Here is a 26,508-nt window from a genome sequence, read left to right on the forward strand (position 1 = left end):
ATGAACGGCGGTCTAAGCCTTGGGTCGCCGCAAAGAAATTCCCCGAACACGGCCTCAAGTTTTGTCAGTTTTCTCTTGCCGAAACTCTAGAATTCGGGTTTACCAGATATAGTTGTATCAGTACAGCTAATACAGCCTTTGCATTAAAATCCGCGATTCAATAAGTTTTTCTGAAGAAAACATCAACAAGCATTTTGGTGGCTCTTTCTGCTGCGGTTAATATCTCTTAAGTTTATTAGACATAATAAATATATAGTATAAACAAATAAAATAATAAATATAATATAAGTATATATATATATATATATATAACATAAATTTAATCAATTTAAGTTTCAATAAATAAAAACGATAAGTTAAACAGGAACAAGGCCGTAACCTTACGTTTACTCCAAACACACACCTACCCTAGCCCAGCCGTCTTACACCACTGTTACCCAGGGTTATACCCGACTGATGCGTGTAAAGCCTGTGGACAGAGAGACACTCTGCGACACATGCTCTGGGTGTGTGCCGTCCTGGTGAAGTGTGCACACAGGCAGAAGTATACGTATCGAATAAAACCCCTGTTTCAGATAATGAAAGCTCAAATTAAAGTCGATGAACGCAAATACGTACACTCTCCAAGAACAATCCGTGAATCAGTCATGATTATGTTTTTAAGGCGCATAACGCCCTCACAGCAACACATTTGTATTCTGTTTTTTTTTTCATGTGCAATTCAATTCCGGAATTACTTGCCCAGGACTCATGTTGCTTCAGATGATGTCCGCGATTTTGACCGCATTGTGGAAATGTACTAACACGAATGTGCTGCCTCTTTTTGATGTGTTGAACGCTTTGTATGTGGCGACTTAGTGTTTCTATTGCTCTGCTGTTTTGCTGCCATGCCCCCAGTAGGTGTTTATTAGTATTCTACAAATAAATTATAAATAAGGTCCCCCGAGAATTGTCTGGTGCGTTGCCCCAGAAGAGGCTAAAGTCTGTCGACTCTACGAGCGCCGGACGCAAAATATCTGTGCTGGTGCTTCAGGTACATATTGGCAGTGGTCGTAGTCTTCGCTGCTCTCACGGCCGAAAGGATGAGCACTGCATCGGGTGAACGACAAAGCACATCGTGCCTTGCGCACCAAAATTGTGTCGCGGCGTGTGCGTTTCGGTGGCATATGAGACCTCACTTCGTGGTCGAACTTATGGAGGCCTGTGGTGACGAGCAGGTTGGGCCCCTGGTTCGGATGTAACGTTCTGTATCACACGAGCAAGGAGGGAGTTCCTGTCTGGCGTGGAAAAGCAATGCGCACTACAGTGTCGTCATGCGAGGCAACTCTTGTCTCGGCGTCCGCAAGTTCGTTGCCTTCCAAATTGCAGCCTTCCAGGTATCCATTTAAATTTCATTTCGTGACCGCGTTGCGTCGCGATGTCCATAAGTAAGCTCTCTGGAACGTCCAAGGCTAAGATGTAATAAGCTCGTTGCATGAATGCACGCGATGATTTGTAGCACATGCTCACATCGACAAAGCACCGTGTACGCGCGAGGCTGCCGCAAACAAATCAAAAGGGCCTCCAGGATAGCAAATCTGCTCGAGCATTTCTCTTCATTGCAGTGCGAATTCTAGCGTGAACTGTTGCAGTCAATGAGAGTCGTGCAATCTATGTGCAGAGTTCAGTTTATTCTGCAATACCAATAAACACTTCCTAGCTACTACTTTTGGATACGATCGCGTGCCCATTTCTACTCAAAATATGAGCCTCGGGCAATTATGCTGCTCCGTAGGGCACCTTTGAGGACTCATTTGCATCGAACGTGTCGGTGATATTCTGTTTTATCTGACGTCTATTGCTGGATATTATTGCCATTACTGTCACCACTAGTAGACAAGCCAAGGAAAGCATTGCAGCTGTTTCAAGGGCGGCTTGGCGTTGAAGGTGCAGTATACGTGATTGCTCGATGAGAGCGCCCTTGTAAACACAATGCGAAATGATGTTACGTTAGGCAAAACCGTTCAGAGAACGGTCGTCACTGCTACACTTGTTCGTTTTCCAAAGCCATGGTATAAAAGCAGGGAAAAGTTCGTGTTCCAGGCATACGTAATGAAAATTTAACTTCAACACACCCGCCAGAAACATTTTATAGCGAGGAACCTGGGCGCGGGCTCGCAATTGCATAGCATGACAAATATTTCAATTGGGGTAAACCTCCGCATATTATCGTTTTCAGAGTGGCAGCAAAGGGGCATACATATTTCCTTCAACGGGAGTTTGCGCCGTCATGTAGCGGTAGCGCTACACTGCGAGCCATATAATTTTGCACCAATTTTTGTTTGGTACAGCTCGGGCTTTCTCGATAACCTGAGCCCACGCTTCAGCGAAAGAAGGCGCGTCGCCCATTTCGCTGCTTTGTTCGTTGTACGTTTTACTACGTTCACCCCGAACTGCGCGCACATCCTCCTACCATGACTTTCTACAACCTCGTTTTACTTCAGTTTCTTTTCTGCCATGCCGTACCGTTCATCTCACTCTCACTCTTCGAATCCATTATTTTAACTCCGGTCTCCGAAAAGCCTTGTTACGCAGCGCCGTCTCGCGTTTCACTTTGTCCCTACTTTGCGCGCCAGACTACGTGGGGAACCTTGCCCAATTTAAAAAAAAAATAAAGGAGCCCTCCTCTCCTTCGCGAATCCCCAAAAACGCTCCCGATAAGCGTTCACGCAGCCGGGCGATGCTTGCTCTTTACGTCACTGCGTACGTCACAGGGAAGGCGCTGTCACGTGACTGGCATGAAATTACGCCGCACGCGCGCGCTGCGACTTCGCGCGCGCGAACCGAGCCCGCTGTGTTTTGGTTCGAAGGGAGCCGAAGGAAAGAGGACAAGTCGAAGGAAGTAGGGAAGAGGGCGCTCCAAGCGCCAACCCTTCGCCTGCGGGCGGGAAGATGCAGTGATGAACGGGAAAAGTGAAGAGTGGGGGGGGGGGGAGGACCCACGGCCGGAGAACCAGAGTTGGCGAGCCAAGCGAGGGAGGCGAGGGTGAAAGAAGCGCGCGCTTCTTTGCTCCTTGGGAGCATCGAGCTGCGCGGCCGAGCAGCGAACCCAGGAGCGGCGCTCTTGTGGGAAAGGGAGAGAGAGGAACGCGCGGGGATCGCGCGGGCAGCACCGACGAATCGCGCGCGGATCGGTCCAGTGAGTCTCGTGCTGGCCGCGGCAGCGCACGCTCGGCTTTGGCGCTGCTGGCCTCAGCGAGCCAGCGGCTGGCTGCAGCGTCTCGCGGAAACGGGCCTGTGCGCGCCTGCGCGCTCTTCCGTCATCTGTCCGTTGTTAGTAGATCCGAGTGAGCATCTCGACAACTCCGCGCCAGTGTGTTAGCTAGCTTTCTTAAGTGCCGCTTCGACGCGCACTTTTCGTTTTCGCTCTGCTTTCTCCCCGCTGCTAGAGAGCGAAGAAATTTACTGCTTGTTCCTCCCTGCGACCGCGACTGGAAGAACCGACGGTGAGAAAGCGCCGCTGCGTTGGCTGGAGCCGCGCTGCGACTTTAGGCTCCCGTTTCGAACTGTGGTGACTGTCGAGTAGCAGCAGCAAGAAGCGGCCGAACTTTTCACTGCTGGTCGGGCCTGAGTCAAAAGCATCTTTTCGCTCGGTCGTCGTTGCGACCATCGTCAGCTGCTTTTTTCTGCGACAATTTCGAAGCTCGCTCACCGCTGCGAACATGGGAAAGAGGAACAGCAAGCTGAAGGCGGAACGCCTTTTCAAGCTGGTCAACGAGACATACTGTGAGTACACGCCTTTTTCCTTAAGTGCTCGAGGCAAGAAATTCTGATCGCTTATCTACGCTTGCAACTTGTGCGCTAACCTTTACAGAGCTCTTCCGACCTCGGGCTAAAACGCGTTGTACTCTACGCAGTTGCGGCGTTGCTGTTCATTGTATTTCCTAAACAAGCTCCTAGCGCAAAATTGTACCGTGTGCCTTTGTGAGTATTTTGGTAATCTAACAAAAGAATAATAATAATAAATCTGCGAGTTGACGTTGCTATGTTGACGAATTTTAAGTTAGCTTTAGTAGGACTCATGGTAGGGGACTATTTCTTATCGTGATATTTTTTTATGGTACTATGTTTACCCTCGCCCATGAATTTTCATCAACGAGTAATAATGGCGGCACGCCTAAGTTGCGTCAGAAAACTTGTGACGTAATCTGAGAGCAGCTGTGATCGGAGTGCCGACATAGACTATATGCCGTTTTCAAAGATCTGTGTTAACGTTTTTACACCAGCGCACATTTTTTAGATTTTATTTTTCACGAAACCTTCAATTGAGGCTGTAGCCCGTTCCTGAACATTTCTCCTGTAGCGCGGCTTATTTGTGCATCGTAATTTCGTAACAGCACACGCGCCAATGTCTAACTCCCTGCCTTATTCGAACAAAATAAAGAGTTTTGTGTTTGCAGAATGGTCAACAGACGCGTTTACATTGTATACTCAAGCATGTTCACCGCATAGCTGCGAGTGGCACACGCGGAAACACCAAACGCGGCGCAAGCTTGATAATAAAATGAGTGTCCGTCAAGAACGATATGATTCGGCGCCTGACGTTACGTGCGTAACCACGAGTGCAAAAAAAAAAAAAATTCAATCGTGCTTTCAGCGATTTTGCTTTAAGAAGTGTTTTGGTTCAAGGTCGGGACGTAGATGGGAATACACGAAAAAAAAAAAAGAGAGAGAATGTTAATGAAGGACGCCGCGAGGCCCCATGTTCAACTTTTGTTCAACATAGGACCTCTTCGACGGCAAGCCTGCCCTATTATTTGCTGCATGTATGTTTTTGCTAACCGCTTTACGCGCGATTTATTCCTTTAAGTTCAAAGAAATCGGATGTCAGCAATGGGATCGTTAATTCTGGTCACGTACAAAGAGACGGAAGGAAATGACCGTCTTCCTTCCGGTGCAGCATGATTCGCGCTGGAATAACGCAAACGAGAAAAGGCACCTACCGCATTTTGATTGCTTGCACGCAGCACTTCGGTTCTGCAAGCGAACTGCGATTTTCTCGTCGATTATTTCGCGCTCTCGGATTTTCGAGCAAAAAAATTTGCGCATGTCCAAGCAAGGAAGCAAACGGTGCATCGAAGGGCGCTGTCGACAGCTTTGCGCGCTCACTCAGCGTAGTGCCATTTGACCATGAAGGCCCGAAGAAAAAGTTGCCATCAGAATATGCCTATCAGAAGTAAGTGAAAAGTGTTTTTACGGCGATATATCGGGATCAAGCGTGGATTTTTCTTGTCCTACGGCTATATGCCTTTACTCCGCGAAATGCGCTAATGAATGCGTCGATCAACGCCGGGCCGTAAACGGTTGAGACGTGATTGGTAAGTATGTAATTGCGTTTTTCCGCACTCCTCGCCCAAAACTGGCGCATTAAAAAAAATGTTAAAGACGTACGGTTGCACTTCGCCATTTTTAAATTGTGCTCGAACATTAGCGTCACAAGCGGTGCAGGGGAAATTATGGGACGCGTTCAAGGAACTGGGAAATAAGCTTTTCTTTTTCAATTTTTCCCATTACTGAGTCCCATTTTATAGCTGAGAGAGGTTGAGAGTAACACATAGGTATACATCGCCAAGTAAGCTCCTAGATTTATTAAACGTATACATAGGCTTCATTTTCTTTTTCAGAAAATAAAAAAAACTCACTGGTTGAAAATGTTTCATTCGGCCAGAAGCGCTTATCCTGGCTCGAACCACTGCTACGTATGTGTTGTAAATGACATAAGCAGTCACTGGTTTGTAACGGAACTCTTATTTATCATCATAGTGTTACATTGTGATGGGTACATTACTGCGACGTACGTGCACTTTGAAGTCCCCCAAAAATAGGAATGGTCGTGCTGGCGTCCACAAGAGGTCTTCGGAAAAGCGATGCTACCCCGAGCACGCATTTTCGATGTTTAACGCGTAATATGCAAGTTGCCAAAGGAAGGGGCTGTTTTTATCAAACATACATGTCTTCTTTGCTTCCGCGTGCCGAAGAAGCTTTCGAATACATGCATCTGTACATATGTGCTTGCCTCTCAGCACCCATCGCGACTTTTCAAAGACGCTAAGGTTGGCTGACATGTAGGCAGGCTGTAAGGCGTGCGTACGCAAGACAGGTCGCCTGGCCGGAACGAATGACGTGTTATCAACGCTGCGCGCACGCAGCTGGGGTGCTGTATGGATACCTTGTCAACTAACTGGGCGCGTGACCCCGAAAACGGTGGGCTGAAAAAATGGTGTTGGCTGCGGTCAGCGGAGGAGTTGGTGTTCGAAATTATGCGTAGCGTGTATCTAATACCGAACAGACGTGCATCAGCTCTCGCTTTGTCGTTTCCCCGATCGCCTCATCATTTTCCTAAAGAAAAAAAGAGTTCGCTTGAAGGGGCGACAAATGTGCGGCCGCGTTATGCATGCTGCGTATTTGGCACAATCGGTCAAAAAAAGATTGCAGTACACTCGTATTACGGCGAGTGCAAAATTCTGCTATTTTGAATTGTGGCGATTCTTATCCACTGCATCACTGTGCAGGTCGCAAAGGCTACTACGCACTGACACTTTCAATTCGGGACTCCGTGCGCAGGGTTCACGGGGGACTCAACTTTCTTTTTTCGCAAATCCCGTGTCTCGTAAGCTTTGGTGGCTGACTGTATGCTTGTTATCGGTGGAGTTCCTGCTCGCGGACGTTGAGCGTTCATGTAAGCCTGCTGTAATTCTTCGCATTGCCCAAGTAGGTAATGGTCTTGAGTAGCTTGGTGAAATAACGTTCCTTCCAGTTTCGCTGACTGCCCGGACTATGTACGACCAACGCTCTTATCTCACGCTTGCATTTCGGTCATTGCGACAACATTGCTGCGACCATGCTTTCTTTTCTTTCTTTGGGCGGGGGGGGGGGGGGGGGAGTGAAGCTAGTTTCATCTTGCCTCGCCTATTTTTTTCTTTATATTTCCTTTTCTAAAAAAAGTGGGAAGCCTTATGTCTCATCGTTCAGTCGACCTTCAAAGTCCTTGAACGAAAGCGCGTCGACAACACGAAAGGTACAAAAACTATCATCGTCAGTGGCTCATACGGCCCCGTAAGCAAGCAAGATAGACGATAAAGCGAATTAAGATGGGTGACTAAGTGAATGAAGTGGATGACTCAGACGAGTTAAAGACAATATAATTGTTAAATATAATTAGATTGATGACTAAGCGAATTAGACTAATCGAATTAAGAGGGTGAGTAAGCGAATTAGGAGGATGACTAAGCAAATTGAGAAGATGAATAAGCAAATTGAGAAGATGAATAAGCAAATTGAGAAGATGAATAAGCAAATTGAGAAGATGAATAAGCGAATTGAGAGGATGAGTAAGCGAATTGAGAGGATGAGTAAGCGAATTGAGAGGATGAGTAAGCGAATTGAGAGGACGAGCAAGCGAATTAGGGGGGACGAGCAAGCGAATTAAGAGGGATGAGCAAGCGAATTAAGAGTGGAGCCTAAGGGAAGTAGACTCAGCGAATTCAGGCGAATATATACGCCGTATGTCAGTCTTTAATGCATCGGCACTTAGACTTTCGCCTTCAAGTCGTATTTGAGATAGCCTAAAAGAACCTGCGAATTTTTTCGTCGCGCATATTTGATTTCCGGCATTACCCTTTCAACAGCGAAGCGACGAGTTAGTTACATATTGTGCTCAACAGAGAAGATTCGGTTGCGACTATAAATTTCATTGTGTTGATATGGCGTATAGTAATGTAAGGCGGCAACATTGCTCTTTTGGGGGCTGTTAAATGTTCTCGGCAGCACATCATAACACGATTGCTTTGTGCTGACACAAGTTCAGCGTCTGAAGTAGCCGGCTTTGACCGCGCTTGTCAGTTGGAATTTTGGCGCTTTCGTTCGTCAAAGCGAGGTTATGATGGCGGTGCCTATGCACTTGTGGCTTCTTTCTCAATATGTGCGTTATCCCGTCCTCGATGCCACGAGCTCATATTTGGTGCGACGAACGCAATGTAGAGCTTGCGATAAATGATAATTCAATATATTTGGAACGATACGTCGCCGCAAGAAGCATCGACTTAGATACACTTGTGAATGTACTATATACCGGGTGTATCAGCGAACACTTTCCAAATATCTAAAGGTTGTCCGCGGCAGAGAATACAATTCTAGTTCATGAGCTGATATGCTTGAAGAGGTGGCCATTAGTTGCACGAAAAAGTGAAGCGCATAATTGATTAATTAATAATCGTTCATTAAGTTTACCTAAATATCTTATGGCCCATATTGTAATATACGAATTACAGCCGTGGAGTTCGCAAGGCGGATCCGCTTGGAACGAATTGTCAGGATGACACCAGTTTCGAGACATTCATTCCCGAGCTTTGCAGAGAAATGCACTGGCGTACCAGTTACTTTTGTGCTTGAATGCATAAAACAACGTTTAGTTAAGTGACTGGAGCGCCAGTGCATTTCTCCGGAAAGTTCGGGAATGATTACCTCGAGACTGTTTTATAAAAGTGCACCGAAGTCACATGGTGTCATTAGGGGAGTTTTAGCGTGGTATAGATTAAGTTACGTACGTACGTACATACAAGACGTGGACAAGACCAGCAATGTTAATGACAATACAATGTGGCTCTTTGTTGAACAAGATCGAGCATGTAAGTTTAATCATGTTTCACGTATCTGCTGCCCTACATATACGTGTCTCTATACGTTACGAGCGGCGACGTGGCTTCGCGGTTGCAATCACGGACCACAGCGGAACTTGCGTCGCGAGCACGACGATACGCACGGAAGAGACGGAGGCGGCCAAGGAAGCAGCGATAGCCCTCGCGGTAGCCACCACGGACGCCGAGGTGACAATAAGCGACTCGCAGGCAGCGATACACAACTACGCTAGCGATCGGATCTCCCGGGAAGCGGCCCGCATTCTCCAAATTCAACTGGGTAATATTTGTCGCAAAAACGAGTTTCCTCGTATGGACCCCCGCCCCCAGGACACTGCGCTCCCGGGAAACGAGACGGCCCACGCCACGGCTCGAGGACTTACATGCCGAGCCGCGGCGCCCGCCGGCAATCCCGACGTCTCGCCCACCGCGTGAGCGATGCGGGAGTGGACGTGGTGAGATCGCATGAATACTATCAGAGACATCACGCAACACTACAGATTGAAGAGACGTAAATACCCAACACCGCACGCCAAACTAAACAAGAAACAGGCGGTTGCCTGGAGGCAATTGCAGACCCACACATATCCGAACCCGGCGATCCTTCACCTCTGCTACCCCGACCTTTATTCGTCCGACCAGTGTAAAGCGCGTGCGGAGCCAGAGCGACGCTGCAGCACATGTTGTGGAAATGCACCGGTTCCGAGCAGCGGCAGTCCCCGAACGGGGTAGACATGGCCGTCTCCAACCGAGGGGCGCGTTGGGAGGCGGCCCTGCTCAGCCACGACCTCGCTGATCAACTGTGGGCCGTCCGGCACGTCGAGGAAGCCGCCTCGAGTCCAAGGACTCGAGGCCGTCACCTAGGCTGGGGTGCTTATGGCCCCACGCCGCCCAAATCGCCGGACATATACAATAAAGTTTTCACACACTCGACGTAAAATGTCATGCAACGCAACAACGTTGAAATCATTATTGAACACATGCATCGTCGTCATCGCTTATGCTACCGTACCGGGCCTGCGGTAGTCCCCCGTATGTCTGCGATAGTGAGGCTACATGCCGTGCTAAAACGCTCTATTCCGCAATTCTTTAACACCACGTGTGTGAGGTGAAGATAGCGGTAGGGGATTTCGCGTAGGTGGTTTCGATATAAATGGGAACTAGTTCTTGCCTGACCGTCTTGTGGGAGAGCGGGGCATATGGCTTCATAAATGTGCTTCCTCCATTTCTACTTTTGCTTTCTTTTTCGAACCAGCTCACGCAAGGCAGGGCCCACATTAAGTCGAAAGACTCGCCCTCTCTTTCTGGCGTAATAATGAGCACACAGTGTTTCACGTTCTCCGCATAACGAGTGCGGTGGGTAGCACTAATCTAAGTGCAGAAACGTTCGCGCGGCTAAAACCTTTCAGGCACAAGATGACGTCCTCGAAATGCAGATATACCATAGCGCGTAACCCTTTGTGGCCGTAATTCTGAGTCCCTCTTATTTTGCTTTTATTTATGGTTCGGTAAATTTTTTTCTGTTCTTTTCTTCTTGGAAGCTAGCTCCTTTCTTCCCGAGTCGCCGAGTCGAAAAGCGCCGAGCTTCCTTATTTTCCTAATGCAGGGAAACAACAGAAGGGCAAACTGAGTTGTGCGCCTCTGTTCACGCTGTTTCTTGGTCCAACGTTTATCCAGGCGGCGGCGGAGCATGAGGGGGGGGGGGGGGAGGCGTGTTCGGGGAGCTACGCGACACAAGAAAGCGTCTCGCGATGCAGTCGTGAATGCCGTCTCCATCTGCCTCTCCGAACTGCGCCGTTTCAATCCGCAACGTGAGCGGGGGGAAGAAAGGTCCAAGGCACCGGCAGCAGCCTTTTCTTTACCACATCGTAAAGACCAGGGTGCAAAGGGCGCGGCGGATACTTAACGCGACGTTAAAAAAGACGGTATTGGAAAAAAAGGAGCCTGGCCGCGCTGTCGACAATGTCGCGACGCTGTGAATGCAATTGGGGATCGAGTCGCGGTCGAAATGAGCCATCTAGATGCAGCGAGCGCGGGAGCTCACGAGTGCAGCTCGAAGCTGTTTTCTGTATTTGCTCGCTAATGCGCACGCATTTGTGGCGGGGCCTCTCTGGGTTTTATGGTAATTATTTTTTTATTCGTACCGATTGTTAGTTCCTCTGCCTTCGGTTCTCGTTCGTACATCTCATTGAGATGGCTGAGTGGCTGCGGCTTGATGCTGCCTTGCACGAGTTTGCGGGGTCAACTACTCGTTATGGCTGCCGCAATTCGATTGGGTTTAAACGCACAACGAGAATTCTGTGCGCAAAAAAAAAAAAAAGGACGATTTAGGTTTAAATTATCACAGAGCCCTCCGCCCCAACGTGTTACGTGCTTTCAAAGTGCAAGATTTGCGCTGGAAAAATGGCTCGATCATTGTCTTTTTTATCTCGTTCATTCCGGTTTCATTAATTTCCCGCGTATGTTTCATCCTCCAAGTTGAAAAAAAAAAGCAGTCATCATATAATAATCATGCTGAAAATGTGAGCCCACGAGCATTCTTCAATTATCTCCCCATCCGCATGTGACCTTTTCGGTGCGAAAAAAAAAATACTTTTGTGATCTTACGAGGAAAAACCATGATCTCAGTATGGGGCGCGTCATGGTGGAGAACTTCGGATTTATTTTGATCCTCTTTAACCTGCACTAGGGTGGCTACCTGCACCCAAAGAACGCGAGCGTTCTTTCCAATTCGCCCCCACGAAATGCGGCCGCCGCGGCCTCCATTGAAACCGCGGCGTCGTGTTCAGGGGCGCAGCGTAACAGCCACTGTGCTATCGCGTGGGGTTTCGGTGGCGAATCATATCTGCAATCCCGCCGGTAAAACACAATAAGGTCTGACCTGCACTGCGGCTCACCCATGGGTGCGAACGTATGGCGAGGTTGAAAATAATGCTCTTGGAAAACTTTCGTTGGTAATAAAGTAAGAAAAAGAGCGAGCGAATATATCCTTTGCGACGTATTTGGAAGCAGTCGTGACTGCGAATAAATTATCGATACATAGATTGGGCCCTAAACTGTTTCTATCGCCGCCTTTTACGTCCTCTTACGCGCTCGCTCCTGCTTTCGTAAGCACCATTATTTCATTTCTTGTTACGATTGTAATTAAATGTTTTCGTCGTCTCACGCTTATTCTTCTCTATGGCGCGCGAGAACTTCGTTCTCGGTCATTTCCGGAGTCCTCCACTACGGCGTGCCTCATAATCAGAAAGTGGTTTTGGCACGTAAAGTCCCATAATTTTTTTTTTTAGTTCTCTGTCACAAAGGCGCCGATTTCCAAAGCAGAGATATATAGATGTTAACAAAGAAAAGGTAGGGAGGTTAGCAACACACAAAAATAAAGAATAGATAAAATCGGCCTTGCTACTCCGCACGATGGAAGAGGGATTTAAATAAATAGGAAGAATAATGAGTATCGAAACGGAAATCGGCGCACGAACTTAAGAGGCGACACACGTCACTATCACAGCTTATCTCTTAAGCCCGTAGACCGCAAGTAGCGAACTACAGCGCTCTGACTGCCTGTAGCGCATACGTCCGTGGTGATCACTGTACTAATCTTTTTTTTTTTTTTTGTTCTGACAGTGGCCAGCAGTCCAGTGTACAACTCGGTGCAGAGCTCGTTCCGGTCCGTACTATTAAGTGGGAAGATGCACAGAACACGTGCGATTGTTTTATCATAGTCGCAAGTGTCGCAGGTATGGCTGTCGGTCCATTCAGTAAGACACGACTGTAACTTCGTAAACGCGATTCCAAGACACTGCTAGTACAATATTTCCTTCACACTTTGGTAGCCCAGGCCGAAGACTCATATTAAAGGCAGGAGCCAGCGCATCTGGGTGACAGTTTCCGAAACTCGTTGAAGACCACAACGCCAATGTACAATCCGAAGTAGAACTAGGTAGATTGGGGGCCCCCGCCGCCTTTGAAGACGAGCACTTGTAGTCTGTACACAGTGGCAGTGTCGTAACTTAGAGGCGCATAGTTAGATGAGGCGGTAGATTATTGCTACAGACCTGGGAACGTGATCCGTTTGAAGCATAGGTTTCACTCTCGGCTCCTGCATGGGACTACGCTACTAGACGGCACTCCCGTCTCCTTTCTTTTACTTGCGCTCGCGTTTTCTTTTTTTTTTACCTGCTGGAACTATATTAACGTTACATTGCTAGAATCACGGATGGTGCACCTCTGGAGTAAGGTCAAAATGTTGAATAAATATACACTGCCTCGATGGTCGCGTTTGGTGGCCTACTGAGTTTGAGCTTTTGGCTTTCATATGAATGCATTAAACCCAATGTCTACAAATTTGACTTCATTGGTTAGTTGAAAGCAAAAATCTTTTTAAAAAAGTGGACTCCCTTTCAATCGCATACGCCCAACTGCTCGTCGTTTGCGCTGCAGTAGGTAAATGTTGGGCCGCGCAGGTGGGCACTCACGCTGATCGCTTGGGCTTATACCGACCCCATAAATATGCAGCCACGCGTCACTTTTCATTGCATGGTGACTCGTGAACTTATGCTGTTGTCATCGAGTTTTGATTGAATTTTGCCTATCTTGCCGATCTGTTGCGTGTTCTGCATTGAAATATGTAAGAAGATTCTCTCGCGTATATTATTAGGCTTTGCGCGCTTTTTTGACAGTGTTAATAATTTCGATGTCTTCCTCCGAGGTGTGTCTTGTAGCTAATGCAGCATTAGGGCTCGGAAGCTTGGTAGCAGCCCCTCAATTGAAATTTCTCCAACCTAATCTCACAGTTCGTCCACAATGAATTCGCTTGTGCACGCAGTTACAGCTTGGCTTACGGAGGTGGCATGGAAGAGCCTATACACATTTGGTCATCTCTTAACAACGTTGTCGTTTAGCTCACTATTTAAGAAGAGTATTTTACTGGCGGTTATTGGAAATTTAAGCATTTGAATGTAAGAGATTCAATTGTACTTACGCCTTCAGCTTAGGATTATAATAGTTTATCTGTACTTTAGAACCTCATCTAAATTACTCAGCTGCAGAAGCCGCAAATGGCGTGCTTTTCTCGAATGCTGTAGTGGGGTCTTGCATCGGTACATGTCAGCCCGACAGAAAAGAGTTCTTATAAAGTGTCTGGTCCGGCAGTCATACGAACTTGACCTGCTATAGTAGGGTTCCCGTAAACCAATGTTTTTAGGTTAGGTTAGGTTGCCTATATTAGGTTAGGTAAACTAATTTAGGTTACCTGAATTAAAGCGTGGTCCTGGGCATGTTTGTCGAATTCAACGGCGGGAACGGAATGGCTCTCCGCAAGATCATCGCAAAGACGGACAACACTTTCCGCCTGGTTCGCAGAATCTCAAACCGGCACCGAGGCATGAAGGAAGACAATCTCCTCAGGCTGATCAATGCCTTCGTACTATGCCACTTCACGTAGGCGATTTCTATGCACAACTGGCTCGGAGCGGAGTGAGACAAGCTCAACGCTCTCATCCGCAAAGTAGTCAAGAGGGCTCTCGTGCTACCCATCAGGACCCATACCGGAGATTGCCGAAGTCGAAAAACGCGCGCAACTCACTCGCCTGACCACCACAACGGCAGGTAAACGCATCCTCGAAGAGCTGAATTACCAGCCTGCGGCATTCCCGATGGTCAGTACCCCGATCCCTAGGTGCATTCGAGACAAGTTCGAAGTGGCCCGTGTGCCCCGAAACGTTCATCCCGTCCACAACGAGGGCAGACGCAAGGCCAGAGCAGCAGTGATGCTCAAACCGATCAAGCAACAAGACATCAAAGCAAGCTTCGTCGACGCCGTGGAGTACAGCAATGGGAAGACCTTTGCCGTCGTTGTGGTCGACTCCAGCGGCAAGATTCCCAATAGCGCCTCGATTCGCACTTAACACCCAAGAGTCACCGAGCAAGCCGCCATCGCCCTCGCCCTGCAATACGGTCGTGGGTCCGAGATATATAGCGATTCCAAAACGGCAGTTACGGCTTTTAAGAAGGCTTGCATCGCCAAGCAAGCTGCTCGTCTTCTTAGCGGCTCGAGTCCATATGCTCTCGCGCATCATTCAATTCAATGGTTTCTCGCTCACGTAGGGTCGGTCGAGGGTTCTCCCCCGAACCTCAATGAGTCTGCTCACGAGACTGCGCGTGACCTCACCGACCGTGCTTCCTCAGTAAGGAGCGCCGACTCCCCTTCTCCCTACGGCCACAGGGAGGCTCCCGCTACTCACAACGAGGTTATTAAATTCTTCTACATGTTTAGAAGGGCCTTTCCACCTCATCACCCCAATTTGAATAGGACGCAAGCCGTTTCGCTTAATACAGACCAGCACATATTCGTGTCGAGAGGGCAAAGCTCGAAGCGCTGATGCGCAAGAGCATCAAAAAGGTGCTCGGCATCCCCATGGGTGCCAGCACGGAGAAGGTCATAGAGGTGGGAGACCACAACACCCTCGATGAGGTTGTCGAGGCACAGATCGCCCAGGTTGTCAGGCTCTCTCGCTTTCCCGCAAGGAGGCGGATCCTGTGGTCGCTGGACTCACTGCAGTCAGGGAAAGGTGGTGCGCGCTCGACGCGGGGACGCGGGAGGCCGTCACGGTCTCGCCGTTCACGCGCAAAGTGCCCCCGCAATAGAATTTAGGCAGACGCCGGGCCAAGGCGGCCGCATTTCTCGGATCCGTCGCCGGCGATCCACGATCGGTCGCGTTCGTCGACGCCGCCCATACGGTTCGTCCGACCGGTCCGTGGGGGCCGTGGTAGATCACAGGGGCAACCTCCTTAACGCCGCGTCGGTTAGGGGCTCGTCCCCGGCACTAGCGGAACAGTTCGCGGTGGCTCTCGCCCTCCGGGCCGGAGCAGACCCAGGTCTACGCGGTATCCCGGGCGGTGGTCAGAGCCTTCGCCATGGGTTCGGTCTCGAGGGAGGCGGCCGCCCTGCTTTGCGGTAGGCGCGTTGCCCCCCACGTCATCACTTGGATCCAGGCCCACATGGGGCCATGGGTCTCCCCCGTCGTTCCGAACGCCAACGAGCTGGCCCGCGCGCGCGAACTCACCTACCGCGCCGAGAAAACGCCGCTCGCGCGCGCAGGGCTCCACAAGGACTCGCTCCACACGTTCAACGAGATTACAAAGCACTATCAGCTCGGCAGGAGGGTGTATTCACCGCCCCACGCCAAGCTCCCCAGGCCCCAGTCTGCCAGCCTTCGTATGCTGCAGACTGGGTCCTCTCCCAGCCTAGCCAGGGTCAGAAGGTATGCGGACTCGTTCGAGCCCGATTGCCCGGATTGTGGAGATCCCTTCTGCGCTTGAAGAAAGGGGCTTTGATTAATTTTTTTCTAGGTCCTAAGACGAGCCCGTGTTCACGCACACTTGCTGTTTCCGATAAGCAGGGAAGCTCACTTAATCGCGACGGGAGTTGTGTCATGTCTAGCAGAGGCAGCTTCCACTTCCATGAACTTCGTGCGCATGCGCTACTCTTGCGGAGCTGGTCGCTTCGCGCCGTTATCGGGCACTGACCGGCCGGCCAATCGACGCTGGCGCGGTACTGCGAATGTAAACTATCGTGTTCTACTTTGGCGCTTTTGGCTCCCGCATACAAATCAGTGAGACACAGAAAGCTTCGCTTTTAAACGTCTGAGTGAGCGAGCCTATTGCGCTATCCTTTAACATGCGCTCATCTGTAGGCTGGCTTCCCGCTCTCGCCATCCCTTAGGATTGAAGGTTCGTGGTGAGTGGCTGCGAAGGAAGAAAAACATTCAACGCGTCACACTGCCCCCATTCTCTCTTCCGTTGATTTAACTTAACGTTCTGCTACTTCCTCTTTTTTTTTCTTCTCTTCCTTTCATACACTGATCTGTACGCTGGTAGGGACCTTTGCTATCAAAGGCATACCGTGTCCTGTTAAGCTCCGCCTGCAGCCTTTATGATTATTTGTAGCACTGAGTCAGCCTCGCAGAGTCTTCGCATGGAAGTGGAAATAGGGGAAAATAATAAGCATAAAGGGGGGGGGGCAGCTGCCCCCCAAACGAACGCTGCACTACATGGGCCCTTGACGTCGGAAGGCGGTTGCGTCTGGTTCCACGAGAAACCGGCATCAGCAACTTCGTGCGGGTGCAGCCTGCACGGGGATAATGAGCGGCCAGCTTTCCTGAAGTCGGGAGGAGGGGGAGGCTTTTCTTCACTTTCATGTCCTTAGCTTAGCGCGCAGTTTCGTGCTGGCTTCCTGTTTGCTCCGTGCCAGCTCAATGTTGCGGTTGCGCTGTCAGCTCTCCTAATTCGAACCTATCACGTGTATACTATTGGAGCTGTTTATCGTCGGCCCCTTAATTAGGTTTCCAATTAATCTCGAATAAAAGGAAGCAGCTAGGCTTTACTTTATTCCTTATTTGTAAATATTTATTGCAATACACTCGTTCCTGCCTCTTGTTTATTTGTTGGACGCGTACACTTCCCGCGACAGCGTTGCAGTGCAGGAACCGTCGACAAAAACACAACAGTACAGTGGATGCCATCAGCTGTACACGGCTGTCAACCTGCAAACAAATAACCGTATCTATGCCGAGCGAAGTATTCCTTGGGCGCGATAACATAAAGCTACTCCAAATGTTCTATTCCAATTCCGCAATGAGCCCTCGACGATTGGTCGAAAAATTCTCGTGCCACCTCCCTGCACCTGTCTGTTACGCGAAGCAACGAACAGCACGAATCACATATACGCACATATCATATCTGATATATGTGCACACCAATTATGCATGATTAGCTCGAACGAAATAAAAATTTTTGATTCGACGCCTTTTTTCGCCACTAGCGAAAGAAAGGCGTCGTTTGACCAATTCCTATTGGTCAAACGTTTTCGGGTTGCGCCCACTTTGCCTATCTGTCACGTGACGGCAAAGAACCGCGGCAACTCATCGCGTCAAAGTAACGTGTACGCGTTAAAGACGAATTAATCAGCTGAGCAAAACTGGATCTTTTTTTTTTTCTGGATAGCCGGAGAATGCCCCGTTCCGAAAAGAATAGAGGATGGCTTCCCGCCGATCGCGCTGGCACTGGCTACTCGGAGCTGCGAGGGAGCATGGATATGTTTGCGCAGAATACAGCCTTTTGTGTGGCCGTATAACGTTATCGAGACCTTCCCGTTGGAACCGTCGTTGTCTACATGTGCGTCAGCGTGGAGTACATGGGCCGAATTCGCGAAGGTTTTCGAAGCGTTCTTTGTCATTGGCAGGCCGCCTTCGTTAAAGGCTGGCACCTGCTCTTACGACCCGCTCTAGCGTAAGAACTATGTTTCTGAATAGGGGCCCGGGCCGCGTCTTCTCGCTATTTTCTGTTCTGCCATGTACATTAGTACTTCGAGGTCTACGAAATGGGCCTCAGTTCCCTATTTTCATGTTAACTCTCAAGAACGATTGGAAACCGAGTAATAAGGTTTCTGAACGTTTGCGCGACGTTTTCTCTTTTCCTTTGTGTCCCTTGCGGGCGACAGGGTTACGAAATAGAACGACGAAAGCGCGTACCTGTCTTATCGGCAGTGTATTAGAAATAAATGGCAAAGGAACGTAGGAGTGGCGCATGGAGCCGAGTCTGAGCCGTTCGGCACTGGAGCCAGCTATACAGAATGAAGCTTGGGCGCGGCCCCTTGCCGCAGCAATAAATCATGTTTTTCCTCGATGGCTTTAGCCCCGCTGTGATACTTAGGAGACCGCGACAACTTATGGCGCCGCGTCCTAAAAAAGTGGTTGTGCTGCCGGAGGCAAAAGAAAAATGAAGGCAGGCGTACGACGTTGCGCCATGGTGCAGGCAAAGCACTGTTCCAAAAAATCAAAATGTGTTCGACGACTTTAGACGACCCTTAGTCAAGCACACGACAAACAAATGCCGGGTTATTGATGACGCTATGGGAAGCTTTCAGTGACTCGCTGCAGACGCTGTTAATTGTAAAACCATCTTTCTCGAGACGGAGTGGCTCTTAGCCTGAAATACGATACGTGCAGTTGCAAGGGCAATGCAAGAAAACCGCTGCAAACGCAGACAACTTAAAATGTGTGACATCTGTAAAGGCAGGGAGCTTAGAATATCCGATTGTCTAAATTATAGTGGAGGTAGCGGGTGCGGCAACAAGAAGCGCAGGTGAGAAAACAGGCGGCTCAGACAAAGGTACAACCTATTCATATACCAGTATTTGCAGTGCTTTCAGGAGGCCGCTATCTTTTGCCGGAGACTGCGCGGGGAAACTGACAGAACGGGCGGCCACGATAGGCGCTAAGCCTTTCCCCCCCTTGCTTGCCCCAGTATTTGTTCGTCGTGTTTCCAAACCCGCAAGCACTTCGCGGGCTGCCCCAACATATGGCGAAGGCCAGCAATCGAGATTAAATGCATTTGCTCTAAGCGATGTAGCAAGAATGAAGGATACTAGTCCATGAGTGGACATTTGGCTTTATGCATACGTTAGTGACGCTGGCGTGCGTTTCTGGACCGATGACTGGTAAAGACCATGGGTTCAGTGCCTTCGTAAAAATGGAACGGCCGCCCCGTTCAGTTAACACACTGACGAAAGTGACATCAGACGTTGAGTAGGTGCCTGATAGTCATCGGTTTCCAGCACCCCAGCTCTATACAGTTTTGAGGAGAGCGACGCATCCCTTTTGGGAGATGAGCCACCTCCCGTCGTGCGACTCCCTGACATGCTACTTCGCCTGTCATCCGGATTACCCCGTCGTGGAACAACTTCAGTGTGCCGCCTGTGGTTGGGCGTCGCGATCACGAACTCTTATTCATTCATCCTCGGAATAGCCAACAGCGCCGTACGCAACTCTTCCGGACGGGATAAGACCATAGAACACGTTCTGTGCCAATGTGCATCCTACAACTCTCAACATGTTCTGCGCACTAGTGTTAGCCGCTTAGACAGCAGACCGTTCTCGGAAGCTAGGAATCTGGGACCTTGGCCGTACGCCTATAGTGTGTACAAAACCTCCAAAGCCCTAATCCGTGTTTTGATGATAACCGGGCTAAATGAGCGCTTGTGATTGAACATTCATCCTGAGTGAACATTCATCCTGAGTGAACATTCATCCTGAGTGAACATTCATCCTGAGTGAACATTCATCCTGAGTGAACATTCATCCTGAGTGAACATTCATCCTGAGTGAACATTCATCCTGAGTGAACATTCATCCTGAGTGAACATTCATCCTGAGTGAAAATTCATCCTGACGGAACATTCATCCTGAGGGAACATTCATCCTGATGAACACTCGTCCTGGGTGAACATTCACATGAGTGAACATTCATGTGCAAGTGTGAACACGACTCCTCTTCCTTTTTGTCTTTCCTTCGCTCTTTCCCCTTCGTCCCTTGTATAGTGTACCTAACCAGGCGGGTCTTTGGTTAACCTCCCCGCGTTTCATTTCTCTCTCTCTCTCTCTGTAAGCAGTGCGGCTACTTCAACGAGTACTTAATCTCATGCGGGGGCCTAGCGGAGCTGCCCCAGGACCCACAGTAACACTTTAGAAGGTTAATAAAGACACTTGCGATTTTAACTCTACAGTGATAGGTTATGGGGCAGGCCGAGCCATCCTGATGCAACCTACTTGACATCGCTTTGGATTGATGCGCATTGTGTTGGCGACGTTTCATAAAGCCGCCAAATATTTTTTTTCCTGAAATGTTTTCTTCTCTATGGCGCGATTTTCGGACATTTTCGCACTACCACGTCACCTTGTCTCAAATATCACTCGCCGATTGTGCAGACGGCGTTGCACTGCTGAGCTCGAAGGTGGCGGGTGCGATACCGACCACGGCGACCGCATTTTGATTGACGAAATGCAAAAACGCTCGTTTGCTTACATTTATGTGAGCGTTAAAGAACCCCAGGTGGTAAAAGTTAGTCCTAATTCCCCCCTATGGCGTTCCTCATGATGAGATCATGGTTCGGACACGTAAAAGTCAGAATTTAATTGATCGTGTTTTTTTTTTTAATTGGACAGACGTTTTTCACGGCCACGAATGAATTTGCAAGAATGTGTCTCCGCTTCCTGAAGTTCCACTGATCATATTTATACGAATTTTGGATGATACGAACGTTTATGTAACTGAGTTTCGCATTATCCAAGTTCGGCTCTATGAATTTGTATCAAATGCAGAGCTCTATCTGAGGCATCGGTCTGCGAAGTTCTAGCGGCACCATGACAGGCAGTCATTTACCAAAACATTGAAGGGGGCTAATTATTACCGCGATAGCGTTAAGGGTTCCGTGCCGCAGAAAATCCGGTGTCGGCGTCCGTGGGGTTGACCATGAACGAAAATTTCCGTATACATTTAAGCATATGTATATATGACCCGCCTTTCTGTAGGGCATGCGGTATATGCTGGTTATATGATCTCACCATTTATCACTAAAGTTGCTCATACCTTTTCTAACATTTCTGGCAAAGTTATTCCTCGGTATTTTGACAAGGACAGCCCACAACTGTCATGAGACAAAACACCGACAGCGCATCTCTTTTATGTTAAATCTTCTCAGACTTCAATATTAAAAGTGCGAACCCATAACACAAACCTGAAAATGTTTTTGGCGCGGCTGGGAACAACGTCAGGAATCGGCCCACCCAAGAGGCCACGTTTCTACCAGAAAGCTCGCCTTCGTGCATATATAGCGTTCGCCGCCAGCGTGTCGCGGTAAACATTACGGTTACATAAGCTGCAGTTGCCGGGAAGCGTGAGAAGCAGTCGCGGATCTTTCGATGCTATAGCGTTCCACTCCTAAAGGCTAAGCTTAAGCGTCCTCCAAATTTTTATTATGCTTAGGAGAGGTCTGCCTTCTTGAAGTCAGTGTTCGGGATGCCCGCGACGCTACCGTGCCACTTGATGAAATGAGACGAATTCATTTTCACATGCAGTTACGTGCTTCCGCTGTTGTAGTATCGACTTGCTGTGACGTCAGTGGTCACGGCATTGATCCCTTTTGAGTGACGTGCTACTCTCTTGTGTAAGAGATGGGCCTAAGTAAGGGTACCGGCTCAAGGTGACACGAATATTGAGTCATTTGGCACTGTAAATGCTAATGCGATTTAAACACTTGCTTAGGACGCGCATTTAACCACAAAGCCGATGGTTCCACCCAGCTCGTTTTCGCTCCACTCCGCAATTAGCGAGTAGCACCTTGGCTAAACTCGTAAACAGCACGCAACCAGCCGTCAGCATTTTGAAACAATATCTTCAGCGGGGTTAGCCGAGACCTTAAGATGGTTTACAGACGCGCACGCGAATTGCGCTGTAGCTGCATTTGCGCACGTTGCAGGAACGACTGGTGCTCCTGCGTTGCGCGGGGGGGTGCGTCTGGACGCGCAAATAAACTGACTTATATTTGTTTACTGCTCTCTTTCTCCCGTAATGAACATGCGTGCGGCTCCGACGCGCGCACCGCGCGACCCTAATTGCTCGAATTTCTGCCAGTCGAGCACACACAAACGCGCACCTCGTGCTGCTAACTGGGCAAACTCTCGTACAGGATGTGCCAACTGTCGCGGCTTTCACCCGCGAGGCGTCGAGTATGCGGAGCATACCGATCCGCAGCGTCCCCCGTTACCTCCTTCCTTGCGTCTCCAGCTCTAACCCCTTCACTCTCTCACCCACTCGTTCTCTTATCAGAGCGAGTCCGCCCGCTCGGTTTGGGGAGATCGCGCTCTCTCCCACCGCATGCGGGCCATCCCTTTGTTCAATCTTATTCTATTTTTCGTACGTTTCCTGTTTTATTACGTCTCTCCGAGCGCCTTTATCTACTTCTTTCAACGTGCCTTGCGCTTTATTTTTTCCTTGCTCTCTTCGCGCAGAACGCACGCCATCCTCTCGTCCCAACTCTCTGGTGCGCGTTCTGTCGGCGCGATTGCGACGCAGCCAACCGCGAACAGCGGGCTCTGTGTTTGACCAACGCCACGCGTCGGCGGGTAATCAGGCGGGCACGCGTTCGCCTTCCCGTCTCTCGGCTTCACAGTGTGGCGCGGCTGCAGCGTGGCGCAGTGTGTGTAACGGCGCGCGCTCAACGCGCGGCCGCTAGAAAAACTCCGCAATCGCGTACACAACCTCTGGCCGCCGCTTCGCTTTCGCGGCAAGCAAGCGGTTTGTTTGGTAGGGAGACGCAGGAGGGAAAAAAAGGGGAGCTTTCGTGATTTGCGGCTGCCTGTCGTCGTCGTCACTGAGTGCGACGCGAGCTGCTTCCAGAGGCGCGAAAATCGTTACGGTCGCGCCCAGTTTCGACGCGCGCCATGGCCTCGTTACGAGTTCCACGCAGCGGCCGCGAATGCTTGACACAGCTGTTGTACGCGTATCTAGTGCGATGTAATCGGACGTGCGCGATGTGGCTACGCTGACCTTGAGGCGAAGTTGTTACTGTATGCATTGAGTGCCTGCGTTGCAGTAAGTGGTGCGCTGTTTTGTTGCACTCTGGGGAGCGAGGTCGCATAGTTGAAGGCCACAGCTATAATAACGCGACATATGTGTGCACATCAGCTGACTAGGGGCAAAGAAGAGTTGTCGGTGGCAGTGGTTGCGTAAATGGATATACTGTTGAACGACAAAAATCGGAGCAACCGATGGTATAGATTTGCCGTTGAAACCCAGTTTAGTTATATGAAATCTGTGGTATCTGCGATCTTATCCTCTAAACTCGGTGCTCGGTGACGAGACGCTGACGTTCCACAAATGCGCAAAGATCCGAGCGCACAAAGTTGCGTGTACTGAGCCGAGTTGGGGGGCGGGGGGGGGGCATGTCTGCGGGCTTAGTAAACTAGTTCTATATATGTCCACAAGGCCTAGAAACTCCTCTGTTAATACACGCCTGTAGCTTTTGCAGGCAGCAAGCGAACAGTCATGCCAACCGCGAACTGTGAACAGGGAACCCATAGGTGCTCCGAAGTCTAAATTTATTTAATTCTTGTTTATGCATCGACTCGGGTTACGGTAACTGCCCTCGTATGACGAGTTTCCACCAAACAATATGCTGCAATCCAAATATCTGGCATGCAAGGATTCCTTGACCGCTTCCACGACTTTGGATTACCAGCAGTTTCACGAGTCCCACATACCATACGGGCGAACATGACGACCTCCGGTCAGTGCTGATTTGAGGTCTAACTTGGAGCCAACAGGGTTGCCTCACGTTGCTTATATTCTGGAACCAGGAGATATAGGGGCGATCGACGCATCGCAATAATCAATTTGAATAATGGCTGCTAGCGGGTGTATAGTGAACCACAGGCACTGGTGTTTACAACAGAAAGAGTATAGCACACTTATCTAGCATTTTGCATGGCTGCCTGCCAACATTCAAGGAAACGTAACAAGATTTGTATTGGCGTCAGTAAGGCTTTCAGCCCATGGGTCCACCTTCGTTCTACCTCTCTTCGTTATCGTGGGTCAGGTTCTTCAGCGATTGTTAAAGAAGGACGGTACACGTACCAACACTATCGTTAATATAACGCTAGGGTAAGGCTTAAACGTGCAATAACGTGATTGCTATTTGGTCATCTATACGAGGTGTCAAGAGCTTTCGAACTGTGGGACTCTGATAACGCGACCGCTTTCGGCCGTGGCGTTTCGTCGTGGTGCACGCTACTGGAGGGTGCGACTTTCGCCGGCTAAGCGCGCAAGCACTCTTTGCGAGCTTGAGCTCCGGCGCGACCTTGGGGTGCATTTCGAGACCACGAAACGGCTGAACGCCTGCGAGGAGTTTAGCCCAGCTCTGCGGCTTCGCGCAGAGCATCTGGAAAGGAAGCGGGAGGAGCATGGGAATGAAAGAAGGGGGCGGGGGGTTGGATACTTTCGCGTAATGGATTTCTCGTGCGGCCGGATAAATGACTCGCGAACAAGATTGTTGCTCCCAACTGGGCGCCACCGCGTTGCGCTTCCGCGGCGAGTTTTTGCGGCAGGCGTCCTTGGTGCCCTTGTGACTCCTAGGGTTCCGACGTCGGTTGCTAGGACTGAGAATGCGGGCGAAGTACCACGCTCATAGAACTGCTGGTGGCCTTCTTTGTGTAGTCCAGTGAAAATTTGTCCAAGGAGCGACATCGAGCGTCCGTGGTGTTGCTACTTTTGATTTATGTGTTGATGAAAATCTGTTTAGGCGAGCATTGTGGTATTGTGAGCTGAAGGACACGAAGTAACGCTCGTGAAAAAGGAAAAAAAAACAGGAAGTGAAAGAAAAGCTGTTTCGGAATGACAGCTTCGAGTCCACTGCAGTCCACATCGCTTGTGTCGCAGTGACATACCGGGTGTTTCAACGCACATATTCGAAATATCTGAAACGTTGCCTGTCGCAGAGAGCAAAATTCTAGTTGATGAGCTGGTCTACTCGGTGAAGCGGACATAACTTGCACAAAAAACTGAACTGCATAATCGACTAATCAACAGCAATTCGCTAATGAACTTTTTTTTAATAATTAGCTTAGGGCCCATATTGCAATTCACAAATTCTAGCCATGGAGATCGCAAAGTGGATCCACTTCGAACGAATTCTCAGGATGACACCAGTTCTTTCATTCAAATAACTTAAGTCAGTCCCCTGCGATTTCGTGGGGTGGGCCTGGACCCCGCCTAGGTTTAGGCCAAGGGTTGTTGGCCCTTGGCGGCTTCCTCGGCTCGCTTGACGGCCCAGAGTTGGTGCTGCAGGTCCGAGCTGAGCAACGCAGACTCCCAGCGCGCGCGGAGGCTGTCACTGTTTGAGGCTGCATCGCCGTTATCCTGTATTACAGCCGTACATTCCCATAGGGTATGCTCTAGGGTGGCTCTAGAATCGCAATGACTGCACTTGTCCGACGGGTATAAATCTGGGTGTATTAAGTGCATAATAGCTGGACTCGGATAGGATCTGTTCGGTAACTTCCGCCATTCGACAGAGTGATTTTTGCTTAATCTTAGGTGCGGCGGCGGGAATGTACGCCTCTGCAATCTATGGTGTTATGCAATTTCGTGAAATCTGGTTTATTCGCGAACTTTACAGAGAAATGCGTTAGCGTTCTAGCTTATTTCTGAACAAAACGTCGTTTTATGCATTCAAGCACAAAAGTGGTGACGCAGCCTCTATAGTCTGCGAAGGAGTACGTTTACCAAGGTCAATTACTCACAGGGGACCCTGATCATGAGAAGGAAATTTACAGAAGAATGAAAATGAGTTGGAGTGCATACGGCACACATTGAAAGATCCTGACTGGAAGCTTACCACTATCATTGAAAAGAAAGGTGTACAAGCAATGGATTCTACCGGTGATAATATATGGGGCAGAAACTTAGAGGTTGACAAAGATGCCGGAAAATAAGTTAAGGACCGCGCAAAGAGAGATGGAACGAAGAATATTAGGCGTAACGTTAAGTGACAGGAAGAGATCAGTGTGGACCAGAGAGCAAACGGGGACAGCCGATATTCTAATTCACATTAAGAGGGAAAAAATGGAGCTGGACAGCCCATGTAATGCGTAGGATAGATAATCGCTGGACCATTAGGGTTACAGAATGGGTGCCAAGAGAAGGCAAGCGCCGTCGAGGATGGCAGAAAACTAGTTGGGGTTATGAAATTAATAAATTCGCTGGCGCAAGTTGGAATCAGTTGGGGCAGAACAGGGGTAATTGAAGATCGCAGGGGAGAGGCCTTCGTCCTGTAGTGGACATAAAATAAGATGATGATGATGATGAAGGGGTGCACCCATGTAATGGCCGCACCACCAACTTGGCAGCCCAGAATTTGGACAAAAAAAAAGTTTCCACCGGCGAAACAACAGCGTCTGGTGCCCCGATGCAGCGCGCGCGCACCGGCGAATTTTCGCGT

General features: G+C 49.4%; 1 protein-coding gene across 1 annotated transcript in view; it reads left to right on the forward strand.

The window, feature by feature from the left end:
• Positions 1-3,199: 3,199 nt before the first annotated feature.
• The window catches only part of LOC142575801 (frequenin-2-like), a 310,775-nt gene continuing 287,466 nt past the window's right edge, over positions 3,200-26,508 (forward strand). Inside the window, exon 1 of the mRNA XM_075685463.1 lies at positions 3,200-3,765. Coding sequence (XP_075541578.1) covers positions 3,702-3,765 — 64 coding nt within the window. The 5' untranslated portion in view covers positions 3,200-3,701. The remainder of the gene's footprint in view (positions 3,766-26,508) is intronic.

This window comes from Dermacentor variabilis, chromosome 1 (genome assembly GCF_050947875.1).
Source record: "Dermacentor variabilis isolate Ectoservices chromosome 1, ASM5094787v1, whole genome shotgun sequence".
Taxonomy (NCBI): Eukaryota; Metazoa; Arthropoda; class Arachnida; order Ixodida; family Ixodidae; genus Dermacentor; species Dermacentor variabilis.